At 45.5% G+C, this 16,418-nt stretch overlaps 1 protein-coding gene and 1 long non-coding RNA gene across 4 annotated transcripts in view; both read left to right on the top strand.

Moving 5' to 3' along the window:
- PECAM1 (platelet and endothelial cell adhesion molecule 1) overlaps positions 1 to 6,387 on the top strand; it is a 73,427-nt gene extending 67,040 nt beyond the window's left edge. For all 3 annotated transcript variants that reach the window (XM_054573030.1, XM_054573031.1, XM_054573032.1), the window contains one exon: positions 4,483 to 6,387. Coding sequence is in view for 1 of the 3 variants with exons in the window: in XM_054573031.1 (XP_054429006.1) it covers positions 4,483 to 4,512 (30 nt within the window). In the remaining 2 variants the exon portion in view is untranslated. The remainder of the gene's footprint in view (positions 1 to 4,482) is intronic.
- Positions 6,388 to 7,489: 1,102 nt separating this feature from the next.
- Positions 7,490 to 12,200, top strand: LOC129070116 (uncharacterized). Its single transcript, XR_008529096.1, has 3 exons — positions 7,490 to 7,897; positions 11,056 to 11,256; positions 11,923 to 12,200. It is a non-coding gene; the product is annotated as an uncharacterized LOC129070116 (long non-coding RNA).
- The last annotated feature ends 4,218 nt before the right edge of the window (positions 12,201 to 16,418 follow it).

Here is a 16,418-nt window from a genome sequence, read left to right as displayed (position 1 = left end):
CCTGTTGTCCAGGGTTCGCGCTTGGGAAGAAGGCAGGTTTGGGGGGTTATGCTTGGAGGAATGGGGCATCCAACAGCTCACCCCTACTTACCAGGCCCTCTGCTGCAGGAGTCCCTCAAGGTCCTTGACCCAATGAGGTATTCAGACACGTTATCACTGATGAGAAAGCAAGGTGCTAAAGCTACACCGAGGACAATGGAAACAGAAGAAAGGTGCTACATTCCACCTGCTTAATAGTCTACTTCACCAAGGAAGGGGTCATGCGGATGGGCCATGAAGAATGAGTCAGATTACATCAGGGTCCAGGTAGAAAGGTCAGCAGGAGCAAAGGTGTGAGGGACAGAGCTTTAAGCAGCTCTGTGTTGGAGAATAGGGTGATGGCGGCCAGTGATGGGGAAAGGTAAGTCAGAGCTTACCTGGGAAGGACTGGATGCCCTGCTAGGATGTTTCATAGGAAACTGTTACTTTGCATGTGAGAATATTTAAAAGAAATGCAGAAGTCCAAATTCAAATTTTGCAAAGACCCACTGCCCCCTGTCTTCCTATTCCCAACCTTTTGATGAGCCACCCAGCCATGCAGGAGTTAACTTGCTGAGCAGCTAGCATCTTAAGAGATGAAGAATTTGCCCCACTGAACTGCTTCTTTAAGGTCTGGGAAGAACTTTCAGCAGGTTTGCTGGTAGCCCTTCCAATGGGGCCGCTGGCTTCCTTTGTTTTGCCTGAGTCTGAATTCTTATAAAACAGAGAACTCATTATGCCTTTGACAGACAGGAAGCCACTGACATTCTTATTATGGAAGAAAGCAATCAATCTAAGAATGAGAGGAATGAAATGAAAGTCTTTTTATAACCTAAACCCACCCAGACTTCTGAAGTCAGGGACTATTGCATTGGAAGGGCAGGGAGCCCAATTTCCAGGTGAGAAAACCAAGGCCGGAACTGGCAGAACAGCCTGCCCAGGGACACCCGGCTGGTTCAGAGCAGTGCCAGGACTAGCATTTAGGTCTCCAGACCCCCGGCCAGACCAGGACGCAGACTCCTTCTGAGAGGTTATTTCACTGTCCCATCCATCATGGCCTCGAGTGAGTGGAAAGGGTGGCCGTTGTTCCATGGGCAGTGTGGGACCCGGACAAAGAGAGGCCGCAGTAAACACGGCTGTGTACCCCCGAGGCAGGGCTGCTGGACCTTTAGGGCCAGCCTATTTACTTTGTCTTCAATCCAAACAGTCTCTTTGGACAAAGGCTCAGAGCTCCAGCACAGACAAAACTTTCCCTTTCCCAAGAAGCTGGCCTGCGGGCCCAGAAGCCTGCTCCCAGGCTGCCCCTGAGAGCCCTTGCACGGCTGGTCCTGCGCTCCAAATACCAAAGCCTTCTGGCGGGATAGCAGGGGCTCCCAGCCGTTGGGAAGGAGCTTTGAATCTTTTAAGTGAAAGCACTTTGTTTATAAAAGAAGCAGGTATATTTTCCCTAATAATCAGCTGGTGAGGGTCAGGAGAAAATTGAATTGCCCAGTAAGGAAATAGGAGGGGATTTCCTTCCTGAAATCAAACCTGGCGATCATTCCCGGTTGTTTAATGGCCGTTGCTTCTGAAAACATATTGGAGGAAATATCTTAACAATGAGATAGCCACTTAGCCAAATACCAATTTAGTATTGTTTGACTGGCTTCAATGGCACATTCTGACTTCATTTTCCTCTGCCATTTTTGCCTTGTTTATAAATCGTGTTTGTGGCCGAGGCAGACAGATAACATGAAAAAGAACACCCAGCACTTAAATGGGCGAATCTGGACCTGCATGAGTCTTGGGATCTTGGAGAGAACTTTGCCTTCTTACTGAAAAAAGGCAACTCCTATTTTCAGCTCACCTCCTTCCCTGCCGGGAGCCAGCGGGCAGTTAGGCTGCAGCAGGAACTGCCCAGGAGCTGGGATCAAGAGGCTGGAGTGTGAGTTCCAATTCTCCAGACGTGTCTGGGTGATCCTGTCTCCCTCAAGCCTAAGCTTCCAACCTGTAAAATGGAGACGATGACAACCACCAAAACAATAATAACTGCCTATTAGGATTGTCCTAAGAGAACACCCTTAAGGGTTAAATGAGAAACATATGTGCAAAGTACTAATCAAACTGCAAACTATCATTTATAAACTAGTTGATTATCTACTTTGAAGTTTTTTTCATCAGACACTGTGGCAGTATGGGGCATGGATGGGGGAATTTCAACTTGGACTTTGAATGCCCCCAGCACATGAGGGGAATATAGCCCTTGCTTACCCAAGGCACAGGATTCGATCAAAACGAGGCTTTAGCTTAGGATCAGAGACCCACATTAAAATTTGACTTTTCTCTTATTAGCTATTTATCAGCTATGTTTCTTTGGACAGATATAGCCTAATCTCTCAAGGCCTCAGTTTTCTCATCTGTAAATTGGAGGTTTTTATGCCCCTCACCTGGTAGTTGCAGGAATCAAATGAGCACGTAGCACAGATATGGCTTATTGGAAGTGCTCATCAGGGGCACCTTCTAGAAGCAAGAAGTAGAGATTCCAAGGGTGTTGGAAGCAAAATGACCTTTGGCCAGAAAGCAGGGCAATTTCATGCCTGTACGTGAGTGGCTGGTGGCTGGCCTCTGATTTAACGACAGGCAAACACAGGCCATGGATGTGAGCGTGTTAACCTTTACTTTAAAATCCCCAAGGCACAGTTGACTGTGGCCCAGCCCTTCCTGTCTGTGAGGCTGGTTCTATAGCGGCTCCCCAAGCACTGGCTTCCTTCAGGGAGGGAGAATAGAGGTGCCTGGGGAGGGACTTGGTCTGGGCCCTGCAGAAAGACTGGACAGCAGGGCCACCCCTCCAGTGGAGCGGAGGAAATGGGGCGAGGGTAGCTGCCAAGGCTGGCGGACCTCCAGCCCCCTGGGGCCAACACAGCTTTCTGGGCCCGCTTGCCAGGGTCTCTCCCGGCAGGGGAGGAAGCAGAGCCTCGGGCTTCCAGCTCAAGCCCCTCAGACCTGCATCCTGTTCCTAGAGTTTCCTCAGACCCAGCAAGATCAGAACAGTCAGGGACTCTATTTCAGCCCACTGTCAGGGAGCCAGCCAGTGTGGCCATAGGGTTCCTAACACCCTGGCTAATTCCCACAACTTCTCCCACTCCTGCCTCCCTGAGTCCTGCCTACAGCAGGGTGCCCTGTGTGCTTGGAGGGTCCAGAGCCATAGGCTCAGATGGTGCCTGCTCTTCAGAGCTCACCATTGCCCAGGGCCCCTCTACTCCAGTATTTCCCAGCATGCTCCACTCTTGTGCTCTGGTTCCATCCATTTGTCCAAATCCTCTCCAACCAGGAGGCTGGCTCCAGAGTCATTTCTCCACAGCCCTGTGTGATGCCCTCGCTGCCCAGCTAGGGTCCTCTCACCATCTCTGAACTCCTACAGTTCATTAGGGCCTCTTTCACCTCCTGGTCCATGGTAGTGTTGTTTGTCAATAATTTCTAGGGGTGGGAGGATGGTCGGGTTCTTGCATCCTCAGCATAGAGAACAGTGCCTCGGTAAGGTGTGGGTCAAGTCACCGATGGATGGGTAGGTGAGCAATTAGAGAACACTACAAGATGGCACGTGGAACCTTTGGTCCTTTTTTTTATTGTCACAAAACAGATGCAACATAAAATTTACTGTTTTAACGTTTTAAGTGTAGAGGTCAGCGACGTTGAGTACCTTCACATCGTTGTTCGGTCATCACCACCATCTACCCACAGAACTTCTTCATCTTCCCAAACTGAAACTCTGTACCTCAGCCCCTGGCAACCACTGTTCTACTTTCTGTTTCTCTAAATTTGAATACTCTGGGCACCTCATAAAGGTGGAATCATAGAACATTTGTTCCTCTTGTGTCTGGCTTATTTCACTTAGCATAACATTTTCAAGGTTGATCCATGTTGACATATAGCAGAACTCTATTCATTTTAAGGCAGAATCATGTCATTTTAAAACATTTAAGTATGATCATCACCTGCACAAGAATGACATGCAAATTCATGAAGCTTTCCATATTTTTACTAAGTATGATCATCAGAGTTCAGTCCTTCATTTTTTTAAGTAAAAAACAGGCCCAGAGAAGGTCCATCTCATGTTAGAAGCAGAGTTGGAGCAAGAAGCCAGGGCTCTCTTGGCTTCACTAGTCTCCTCTGTGGGTAAGGGCAGCACCCGTGGGATGTAGTGCTGGCACACAGCGAGCGCTTGAGGAAGCTGGTTGACAGTCTGATGTGCAACACATATACGGAGAACAGAGGCTGCAGGCCCTCAGGAGCTGGCAGGGAGCGCAGGGGAAATGAGTGCGGGCAGAAGCTGCCCCTACAGGGTGGGCGGTACCGGTGGATGGCAGCATTCCTTTGGAGTTCCTTTAAGGAGCTCTGTCTGCGTTTTGGCATGCCTTTCCACCAGGGCAGTCTTCGGTCCTGAAAGTTGTGACCGTAACCTTGTCTTGTCTCTTGTCACTACAGAGAACAGAAGGTTCCCTAAATGGAATTTAGGACCGCAGGAGTGGACACTCGTCCGCAGGAGGACAGCCACATTCCAAGAAGAGCAGATGATTCCCAATTCCAAGAGCTCTGTGCACTTATTTCTGAACCTGCCCTGCTCCCACTGAACACAGCAATTCCTCAGGCCAAGTCACCAGTTCTTAAAGCCACCTTGCTACATTTATGTTGGGTATAAGGAGATACAGAGGGGCTGGTTATTCCCCACACCGCCACCCGCTCACCAAGCTGGAGCATCGCTGGGAGTAGAAAGCAGGAGAAGGAGGTTCAGAGTCAGCAGGCCTTCGGGATATTTTGAAACTTGAATATTTCATCTTATACAGAGATAAAGAACTTGTCCACGTACCTTCATACACAGAAACCTGTGTGGGTTTTTTTCTGTTTGTTTGATTTTTTTTTTTTTTTAAATAGTTGATCATGTCTAGCAAATGGCCTAGCTTAGGGGCTAGTGCTTTTTTTTCCCTCTATGTCTTTGGTCCTTCAAAGGCCTATAGTTCTGGGTAGTCCTTGTTCCTTGGAAGTGCATAGCACTGACTAGACAGCTGCACCCTGTCCCCTCTACGACCTTGCCTGGCACAAATGGGAAAACAAAGCTGCTTGGGAGCAACCCCATTGATATGTCAACTTGAAGACAAGTTTCATTCTGGGCAATGCACAAAATAGAAAATGGAGTTGGACAGCACAGATGTTTGCTGTTTTTCTATACTTTTTCTTTTCCTCTACCACGCTGAAGGCTGAACAGCAGGAAGATGGTTGCCTACAGCAAATACTATTTTTAATAGAAAAAAATGAAATGCATATTTTTCTTACTAATTTTTTTTATTTATTCCTTGCTAAAGAAATGGCCTCCTGAGGTCTTAATGATGTTTCTGATAGTGTCTTGAGTGGGTGGGTGAGAGCTGTGGCCACTTCCAGTGGAATTTCCCTAGTGGACACACTTACCCGAGACCGCTCGGCGCCACCGCAGTGACGCAGCTGCCAGCTCCCTGACAGGTGTTGTATTAAATAAATTTGATCTTTACTCTTCACAGACCTGTGAAATGTCATCTTACAAGAGGCCACATGCACATAGGATATCTGTCGTGCTCAAGGACTTCTCGGGCCGGCCGAAGTCACAGAGGGAACCAAACAGGTCCCATCAGCAGACTGGGTCATAAACAGGCCACAGGCCTCTGTGCCCTTCACTGGAGTCGGGCCCAGAGGTAGCCTGAGTCTCAGACACTGAGCTATTAACACCCCACTGGTTGGTGCTTCAGGGTTTGCTGCCCGACTGAAGATGCCAAAGTTGTCTGTCCTTGGCAGGCAGGGCTGCCAGATTGAGCAAAAAACAACCACCCCTTCCCAAGCCCAGGGTACCCAGTTAAATTTGAATTCCAAATCAACAAATTATTGAGTATAAGTATGTCCCATGTAATGTTTGGTACATACTTACATTATAAAAGTATTCGTGAATCTGAAATTTGAACTTCACTGGGATCTTATATTTTATCTGGCAACCCTACCGGTAAAGCACCCTCCTACCCCTTGGGATCCATGCGCCCCAGCGGCCTCAGACCAGACCTCACTGCCTGGCGGGCCTGGTCCCCCATCAGAGCGCCACCCCGCTGGGCCCAACGGCAGAGGGAGATCTGAGTGCACCCTGGCTCTGCCAGATCCCAGACACAGAAGCCTGATCTTCAGAGCTTCAGGTTCTTTATCTCAACACTGAGATTAAATGAACAGTTCTTAACACTGATAGGGATTACACTTCTTTGAAAATACGATGAAAACTACAGATGTACACACACACACAAAGTTGTAACACACACAAAGTTGTATTACGAAAACGTTATACAGTTTCCCAGTTTTCAGGACCGGAACGGGAGGCAGAAGGTTAGGCGATTTCTAACAATCTCACAGCCTGATAGTCATTGTGTTGAGGTTTTGGGGAGAGGCTAGGGGCCCCCCGGGTCACTTCATCCGTCCCTTGCTGCTACCAGAGCAGGGCCATTGCTGTGGAAGCTGGGAAGACTCTGTTCTTACTGCTTATGACTACTTTATGGGGCGTAAGTGGTTTTTTAAATTATTTATCCCCTCTATCTCGATCTCTAAAGAAACCACACATACAGGGGTCTTTCACAGTAGATATAATGACTGAGATTTCTCTAAATCCAGGATCCTGGTTCAGCTGTCCTAACCAGATGGCATAGCCACACATCTAAGTCTGACCTCACCACTTAAGAAGAGCATCCCGTCACCAGGTCCACCAGAGGCCATGTTTCTCCGTGGTCGAACTTGTTGGTTACAGCTCCCTCTGGTGAACTCGCATTGTAACAAGTCATTAAAGGATGAAATGCTCCATAGCAAACGCATAGTGGAATTTTTTCCCCTCTTCTGAGAGAAGGCACAAGAGGTCAGCCACCCATTTCATGAACCTACACTGGGTGCTCCATCAGCATTAACTGATGAACTGAACTCTCATTCCCTGACATAGACTCAAGATGGGCAATTTGACTCCAAGATCAACATTCATTCATCAAAACAGTGATTTTTCTACCACAGTGATTTGGCCTCCAAGGGTCTAGAGACATTTTTAGTTGTCACACCTGAAGAGGGGTGCTCTTGGCATCTGGTGTGTAGAAAAGCCAGAAATGCTGCTAAATATTCTACAATGCACAGGATGGTGTCCCTCCCCCCACCTCCCACGCCAGCCCCGCAGTCCAAAATGCCAATAGTGGCCAAGGTTGAGAAACCCTGTATCAAACTAGCCAGCTATTAATTTATTTACTCAACAAGCTTTGTTAGGGAACTTTCTTGGAGCCAAGAGATCGAAGGAAGAAGCTAACAACCCTAGGATTATCTTGATTTTATTAAGAGAATTTACAGACAGAAGCATCGTCTTGGGCAGCAGCAAGACAGTAAATCTCCACACCCTAAAAGGGATTGGGCTAGTTCATATAAACAGCCAAAGGCCGGCGCTAGCACAGGTGGCTTGTAGTAAACTACTTAATGGGCCCACTTATCTCTGCAAGAACATTCCCCTCAGGTGATAGGGGTCCACCCCTCCAGGGGTGAACTGGTGGTCAGTTTGCTTCCTAAAATAGCGTCAGTCACAGGTAAATACCAGAACTGTTTTGTCTAACAAGCTGGAATCCGTCCTGCTTTGTTTTCTCGACATTGTGGGTAATAAGATAATACAAAGCCTGTGGCGCCTTCTCTCCTGGGACGTCCAATCCAGTAGAGACACAGGTTGGTGGAGAGCCAATTACAGCAGTGGGGCAAAGGCTGTGATGGAAAAATCAGAGCGAATGGAGGCACAGGGGAAGGGCTCCTGACAGAGACTTCGGAGAACCAAGCAAAGTGTCCAAGAGGAAGTTGTTTCTTACCAAAGACCTGGGGGGTAGGTAGAGTACCAGGTGGGAAAGGTGGGGTGAGGGGCAAGGGTATCAAAGGCCCTGGGAGGAACAGCAGGAAGACAACCTGTCAGCCCCAGGTCCTTTCCAGCACCAGGATTCTATTAGTCCTTTTCAGAGAGCCCCCCTTATCCCCTGGGAATTTATGCTGGACTCCCACTGACTCTGTCTTTGACAGTCTTATAAGAGGGTGCCTGAAAGCTGCTCGGGAGAACTCAGCTGCTGTGCACGGCTGATTTTAGGACCGCCCCTCCACCTGTGTCATTAGCATGCTGGGGAGCGCAACCTCCGTCACAGGCCAACTCACAGGTGGCTCACACCTTGTGGTTCAAATGAAAAGGGGGCTCGGGGGACGTCTGCCTGCCAGGCTACTTGAGGACGGTCTCCACAGCTGGGGTCCACAGGGCTGGGTGGGGCCACGCCCACAGCGTCTGTGAAATTCGTGAACCCCCTGAGAGTGGGTGCAAAAAGCTGTGAGTACACAGTTTTCAGGGAGCGGATCTATAGCTGTCATTAGTCTGTCAGACACATGCTCCAAAAAAAGTGTTAATTACTAAAAAAAAAACAAAACTAAAACCTTACTGTGTGCTCCATATGATTTGATGTCAGTTGAAACCCCCAAAGAGTGGCTGGCGAACTGATTTCACATCGAAAGGTCTGCTTCCTGGACAGTTTTAAGTCCAATATCCCCAGCAGGACTTGGCACGCCTTGAAAAAAATCACTCAAAATAAAGAAATAAATGGTGATTTCACTGTTAAAAAAGAGCCTTCCTCTTTCAAAAGTAATAAGTCATTCAACTGTTCTTGGAATACCAAAGAGATAGGCAGTCAATCTACGGAAAAACTTCATGGTCCAAAGTATTTCTAAAGCCTGCATTGTCCCTTCACTGAGACTTTATAATGCAATGGGAAATGAATCTTTATTTCAAAGTGAACTTTGACAACAGAGGAGAAAAAATAGTTATGATGCTGGAAAGCAAATAAAATTCTTAAAGTAAAAGGCAAGTTGGAATAGGAGCTTGGATCCAGGTTGCTCCTGGGACCCTGGAGATGTCACCTGCCCCAGGGTGCTGCTCCTGCAGAAGAAGCTGCAATCATTTCCCAGGGCTGCCAGAGCAAATCACCGCAGACTCTGACTTAAACACTGACATTTATTTTCCCACAACTTTTGGAGGCCGGAAATCCAAAATCAAGAACCAGTGCCGTGGTCCCTCCAAAAGTTTCTAGGGAAGAATACTTCCTTGCTTCTTCCAGAGTCCGGTGGTTGCTGGCAATCCTTGGTGTCCCTTGTCTTGCACAGTCTTGCAGCCATCTCTGCTTCTGGCGTCCCAGGGCCTTCTTCCACACATATGTGGGTCTGTGTTTTCAGAGCCTTCTCATGAAGACGCCAGCCAGTGGAGTTGGGCCCCACCCTAATCCAATATGACCTCATCTTAACTAACGACATCTGTAATGACCCCATTTCCAAATAAGCTCACACTCTGAGGTTCCAGGTAGACATAAACTGGGGGGAGGGACCCCGGGACACTATTCAACCCAGTACAGAAGGATTTGGACAAGATGTCCTTGCAGCTCTGACTTGGCATGTTTCTAAGATGCTCGTGAAAGTAGAAACATATGATAACAGTGACTTGCCTTTATTTACTTATCTATCTATCTATCTATCTATCTATCACTCTTTCAAAGGGTTTATTTGCTACAGAATTGCTTGAGCCCACCAACAACAGGAACCCAGGATTTCTGTGTTTAAAAAATTTTGCTCACTGCTTTATTCTTACAAGTGCTTCAAACTTCAAAAAGCCATTCTTTTTGCTCATTGTTCTTTGTCCTCTTGTGTTTTCTGTCCCTTCTTAAAATGTTATTGTCTTTCTCTGTCTAACTAATGTCCTTCAAATTTCTCCCTTGCTCATCCTTTCTCTGCTTCCTCCTTTCTCTTCTTTCCTCCATTTTACTTTTTCTCTGTCTCCTCCCACCACCAATTAATTGGCCATAATACAGAACTAAAGTTTATATATTTCTTATATTTATAGATGAGTTTTATATTCCCAGTGGTTTATTTTGAGAGCCAGTTCATGGGATATTTTCTATTTTTCTTTCTCCTCAGGGGAAAAAGAAATGCCTCTGAAAGCCTGCAAAGTTGATTTTTATCTATATTTGACCCTTGGTGGATTATTGTTCCAAAGGTTTATTGAGTTCATTAGGAAAAAGTCCCCCATTGCTGCCCTACTTCCTTTAATCCTGGGATGTTTTCCTGGAACCTCTTGGCATGGGAGGGTCTGGTTACTGTCAGAAACTATTCCGTTAGTTGCGGGTATAGCCAACTCTCCCCTCCTCCAGGCACGGGCTGTTTGGGCCAGAATTTGCAGACTGAGGAAACCTCCCTCTGTGGGGACTTTGAAGGAGCATGGAACTGTGTTCTAGAGAAAGGAAATAGGGTGGGTTTTGGTGCCTTCCACAGTGAGGACCAACCTTGAACCAGAATCTGAAACCATGTCTAGAGGCCCTGTCATGCCACCGGCCATTAATTAAAAGCGTGTGTCCCTGAGCCAAGATGAGCTCCGTGTCCAGGCTGCTTCCCTGGCAGGGTAAGAAAGAAGAACAAGAGGACAAAAGGGGAGGCTCTTCTTTCTATCACAAAGCTTTGGGCCGCAATCATTTTGGTAGAGCCTTTGGCATTTGCAAATTTACCATTTGAGGTTTTGATTATTTAGGAATGTGCTGGAGGAGGCAGACCTGAGGCAGGTGTTTGTTCCACGGGGCCGCTGTGGTGGGGCTGCGCACTGAGGTGCGTTTCCTCTTAGTTCTCTCTGGGCTCCTCCTGAAAAAGGACCATCCCATGAGCTGGCCCATCTGTGATGAACAGAGGGCAGAGGGGGCTCAGCTGAAGACATGGTTATAGTGGTTTCTATTTAAAAGTGTACCAGACGGAAAAAATCTGTCTTGAGAAATATATTAAAATATTTAAAAATTATATGTCTTACAAGGGCTTCATATCCAGAATATATAGAGAACTCCTAAGACTCAACAACAACAAAAAAAACTTGACTCAAAAATGATCAAGGGACTTGAGTAGGCATTTCTAAAGAAGATATATAAGTGGTCAATAAGCACATGAAAAGATACTCAACATCACTGATCATTACAGAAATGCAAATCCGTATCATGAGATCACACCATCAAATAAAAACAGAAATAATAAATGTTGGCGAGGACGTGGAGAAACTGGGACACTTGTGCACTGTTGGCGGGAATGGAGACTGGCACAGCTGCTGCGGAGAACAGCATGGTGGCTTTTCAAAACATTGAAAATATGATTACAAATATGACCCAGGAATTCCATTTCTGGGTATGTACTTAAAAGAATTGAATGTTGAGTTTCAAATGGATATTTGCACACTTATATTTACAGCAACATTATTCACAATAACTGAATTGTGGAAGCAACGTAAGTGTCCATCAATAGAGGAATGGATAAGCAAAAGGTGGTATATCCATTCAGGGGAATATTATTCAGTCTTTAAAAGGAAGGAAATGCTGACACAGGCTACAACATAGATTAACCTTGAGGACATGACGTTAAATGAAATAAGCCAGTCACAGAAAAACAAATAGTATATGATTCCAGTTATATGAGGTGCTCAGAGTAGTCAAAACCATGGCGACAGAAAGTGGAAGGGTGGTTGCCAGGGTCTGAAAGGGGAGGATCGGGGTTATGTTTAATGTTTCAGTTTTGCAAGGTGAAAAGGGTTGCAGAGATGGTGGTGGTGATGGTTGTACATTATGAATGAAATGGTTAAGATGGTAAATTTTATGTTATGTGTATTTTATCACAAAATTTTAAAAAATTAAGTCCTCCAGGCAAGAAATATGGCCCGAGAACTCTTTAAATTTAAAAAAATAAAGAAAGAATCTATCTTTTCTATCATTTATTTAAATATATTGGCTAGCATTTACCCAGAGAATATTCAGAGGTTTTATGAAAAATAACTGTGTTTTGAAAAAACATCCCTAGAAAACAGAGCAATCATCCCTGCTCAGTGGTGGAGAACAACTTCCTGGCGGCCAGAGAGAATTGACCAAATGTGCGGTGTCTCTCTTTTGGACACATGATAACCGTGGCGAAGACTGTATGTAACCTGAAGAGACAGAAAGGGCTTCCCTCCCTGTCCTCACTTCCCTAGAGATGGCTGGGCCTGGCGAGTGCCTTGGGTATGCGGGAGTGGGAAAAGGAAAACAAATGTTTGTAGTAAAAACTCATGAAATGTTTGTTAAACATATGACAATCCAATTCATGAATTAATTGCCTGTGGTTCAATGTTTATTAAAGATTTGAGACCTCAGATATTTGTGAAAGATATTCCTAGACATGTTGAACTATGTATTCTTCTAGATTCTCTAGTTTTCATCTTTATTTTCAGTTAGAACATCGGAATAGAATTCCCTGGAGCCACAAGAGCCGTAGTATGCTTCGGTATTATCCTCCGCATCTTCGCAGATTACAGGACTTCATTCTTCAACCATGACTTTGGGTTTTTGTGAGAATTTGTCAATTTGGGGTCCAGTGGATGATACACAGAGCTCTCCTGTACCAAAGCCTCCTGGACGTGAGTTCCTGCCGAGGGCTCAGGCTTTCTTAGGTCACACAACAAACACTGTGCAGTCCCACATGCTTCCTGTTTAGCTCAGCTGCCAAAGAATTTAGAGCCAACTTCTGTACCCCATCAAAGTAATTTACTACTGTCAAGTGCCTGTTATGTGGACTCCCTCTTCCTTTAGATGATATCTCTTCCATTTTGATTCCGAACTGCTCTATTTTATGTGACCTTTAGTCTTGTCAGCTACTTCAGATCCTTTTTGGAAAAGGCCTAGTGCAAATAATATAAATTAAAATTGTAGCTTAAAAATTAGCCAATAGAAACCAGTCTTACTTTGGATTATGTTCATTTAGAAGAACATTGCTACAGTCTGTGTGACCTTGGGTCAGTCTTTATGTCGTCCAAAGACCTGGAGCTCATTCCTTCATCCGTCGAATGAGAGAGTTGGGCTCTGTTATGCTGAAGGTCCCATTAGGTGCACGAATATTTTCTTGTGCACCTACTGTGTGCCAGACACTGTTATAGGTGTTCAGGATATTTTGGTGAACAACACAGACAAAAATCCCTTCCCTCATGGAGCTTAGATTCTAGCAGAGATGGAAATAAACAATAAACAATAAACACAAGTGGATTATATGATATGTGAGAAGGTGGCGAGACTATGAGGAAAAGAATCAAGCAGATTGAAAGGGAACTGGAAGCAGGGCTTGGGACAGGTGTCAGTGTTTAGTAAGATGACCTGGGCAAGCCTCATTAAGAAGTGAGATTTGGAATCTGCCAAGCAGAAGGCTATCTAGGGAAGGAGATTTCCAGGCAGAGGGAGTAGCGACAGCAAAAGCCCGAAGGTACGGAGAGCAGGGAGGCCAAAGCGCTGGGGTGGAGGAAGGAGGAGAGCAGTAGGAGAAGCGTCACTGCTGATGATGATGTAAAAATAACTGTTGGCTAATTGTACATAAACATGTTTCTTCACATGCTTGTTCTAATGCCCTGTGGTCTGCAGACCAGCAACATCCCAATCGCCCTATCACCCGGCCACTAGTTAAAAATGCTAAGATTCCGACAAATGTGGGACGCACACCGGACCCACTGAATCAGAATCCCGAGGTCCAGAATCCCTAAACAGAGTAATATGATTATGAACCCTATGTGAGAAATCATGTTTAAAGGGATAGACCCTTTGTAAATAGGCAGGCATTTCTAACATCCTATGCTTTACCAAATAGGCTTATCTGATTGAGTGAAAACGAGTTTGCTTGCCTCCATTGCTCTCCTGCAAGGGCGTTTGAGGTCCGAGGCCTGCCAAGAGTGCCACCTAGTGGCGTAAAAATTTACATTTCCAGGACAAGGATACCGCGTAGAATTGAAGTACGTTGTTTACAGTAATTGCAGTTTTAACACCATGGGCTTAGATTTTTCGAGTTATCTCCATGTCTGAAAAGACCCAAATGGGCTGAGCAACTCCTCTAGATTAAAGGAGACCAAGGAGGCTGGACAACTAAATGCAACACGTGATCCTGAATTGGATTTCAGACTTGAGACCTGGGACCTGTGGGTCAGGCAGTAACAGCTGGAGTAACCTTGAAACTTCCCCCACAAAGGTCTTTGTTTCTCCGGCTTATTTTCCTTGAGAGATTGAAGATCCCACCTATGAGCCGATGGGAAGCCAGAGCAATGCTGCCCCAGCTCTCGGCCCCTGGCTGTATCCCGGGCTCCATTTCTGCATTCCCTCTGTATTTCATTTCCTCATTTTGTATTATTTTAAAATACAGAAACCATGCATACTCATTGGGGGGGGGGGGGGGACTCAAACTACATAGAAACCTAGAGAACAAAATTGGAACACCCTAATCAAAACCACATCCCTGCTCGGTTACACCTGTGCAGGGATAACCAGTGTGGACAGTTGCTTCAGGCCTGTTTCTGTTTAGCTACAAACCCTACCTATGCCCATCCCATGAGGGGGGCGCCTTTGTGTGCTTTGCCTTTTTATCCATAGTGCTTGGCATGTGATACGTCCTCATTAAATGTTGGCTGAATAAAATAAGTATTTCCTTTTACATAAAAGGGATCATTTGAATATATTTTTCCTCTGCCTTCTGTTTTCATGTAATAATAGATATTTTCCTGCCACCTATACAGGCCTGCCTCATTGTCTTTTTCCTTTTTCTTTTTTGACTCATTATTTTAAACTACCTGGTACAACTGTCTGGTATCCTCTAATATGGAAGGACCTTCACTTATTTAACCAACTGCCCCTTAATGGGCTTTTTTTTCTTTTTCTTTTTCTTTTTCAATTGCAAACAGCAGAGAAAGTTCCCTGAATTGCAAACAGCACTGTGCACATGCATGAGTATTCTCTGGGTGAGGTTTCTTGCTTGGGAACAGCCAGTCAGAGAAGGAGCACATTTCACATTTAAAAGCTATTGTCCATGGACTTGATCAGGTACTTCCCTCCTCCTGAAACTTCTCTTTTCCTTCTACACTGGACCTCGCAGAGGCCTTTCGCTCCTTGGGCACTCAGGCAGGAGTTGTGGCCTTTTCCACTCTGAGGCCCAAATCAGCTGGCCCATGGGGCTTCTTCCTTAGGTGCAGGTGGGACCAGACTTGGAGAAAATCCTGCCAAGGGCGCCCCTGCCTGCCAGAGTTAGATGGAGACAGAAAGGGAGAGAATGTGAAATATGACAACTAATACTGAGCTTTGGGCAACATTCTAGGTGGCGGGCCTTTGGCCCCTACCTGCACTGCAGGTGGCAGCCTCTCAGGTGAGGGCACTTGCCCATTACCTGAGCTTTGGGGGAGTAGGAAACTCAAAGGAGGGAGAAAGAGAACGAGAGAGAGACAGAGACAGAGACAGAGACAGAGAGAAGCTCTTCTAGGAAAACACACAAGCAACACAAGCCCAGGAAAACAGATGAAGTGATGGGCGCTCACAGCTTTGGCAAAATTACCGACCATGTGCAAAAAGAGAATAACGAGCCGCGCGTTCCTCCGCTTGCTGAAACAGTAATTATACTTCAAAAGCTTGCTAAATGTTCCCGTTAAAAAACCATCCAACTAGGCAATTTTTCTTTCACATTTAATAACAATGATTCTTGTAGTCTTTCTTGTCCAAAGTGGCCGTAATTGTGGGGTGTGAGGAGGCAAGTGCCCTCCTAAACTGCCGGTGGGAGAGGGAGAGGCAAAAATCTTTCCGAAGATGAAAGCTTTAAACACCGGCCTACCCTTTGGCTCAGGAATTTCATCTCTAGGAGTCTATCCTAAGGCAATAAATAGACCCATAGACAGAGATTTATGTACCAAGATGTTTATTACAGGCTTGTTTATGGTACAAAAATATTGGAAGTCACCTGTCATTAAGTGACCCTTAATGACGGATGTGTTTTAGAATCCACCAGAAGTTTATTAAACACATGCACATGCACACTGGGGCAGAAGCTGGGTGGTGTAGCAATGGTTGGAGCATCTGTGTTTAAAAAAACAATTTTAATGTTTCAATTACAATATTATTGACATATACTATTATATTAGTTTCAGGGTATACAGCATAGTGGTTAGACAGTACCTGTGGCACTGTACATAGTTACTACACTATTATTGACTATATTCGCTATGCTGTACTTTCCAGCCCTGTGACGACTTTGTTACTGCCAATTTGTACTTCTTAATTAATTCACTTTTTTCACATAGCCCTCACATCTGCCTCCCCTCTGGTAACTACCAGCGCTCTTATCTACAAGTTTGTTTCTGTTTTGTTTGTTCATTTATTTCATCTTTTAGATTCTACACATAAGTGAAATCATATGGTATTTGTCTTGCCATCTTATTTACTTCACTTAGCGCAATATACTTAGGTCCATCCATGTTGTCACAAAGGGTAAGAGGTTATTTTTTTATGGCTGAGTAATATTCTATT

This window comes from Pteronotus mesoamericanus, unplaced genomic scaffold (assembly GCF_021234165.1).
Source record: "Pteronotus mesoamericanus isolate MK-2021 breed Mesoamerican mustached bat unplaced genomic scaffold, CSHL_Meso_final contig_246, whole genome shotgun sequence".
NCBI classification, from domain to species: Eukaryota; Metazoa; Chordata; class Mammalia; order Chiroptera; family Mormoopidae; genus Pteronotus; species Pteronotus mesoamericanus.
This window is presented reverse-complemented; position numbering and strand designations above follow the sequence as displayed.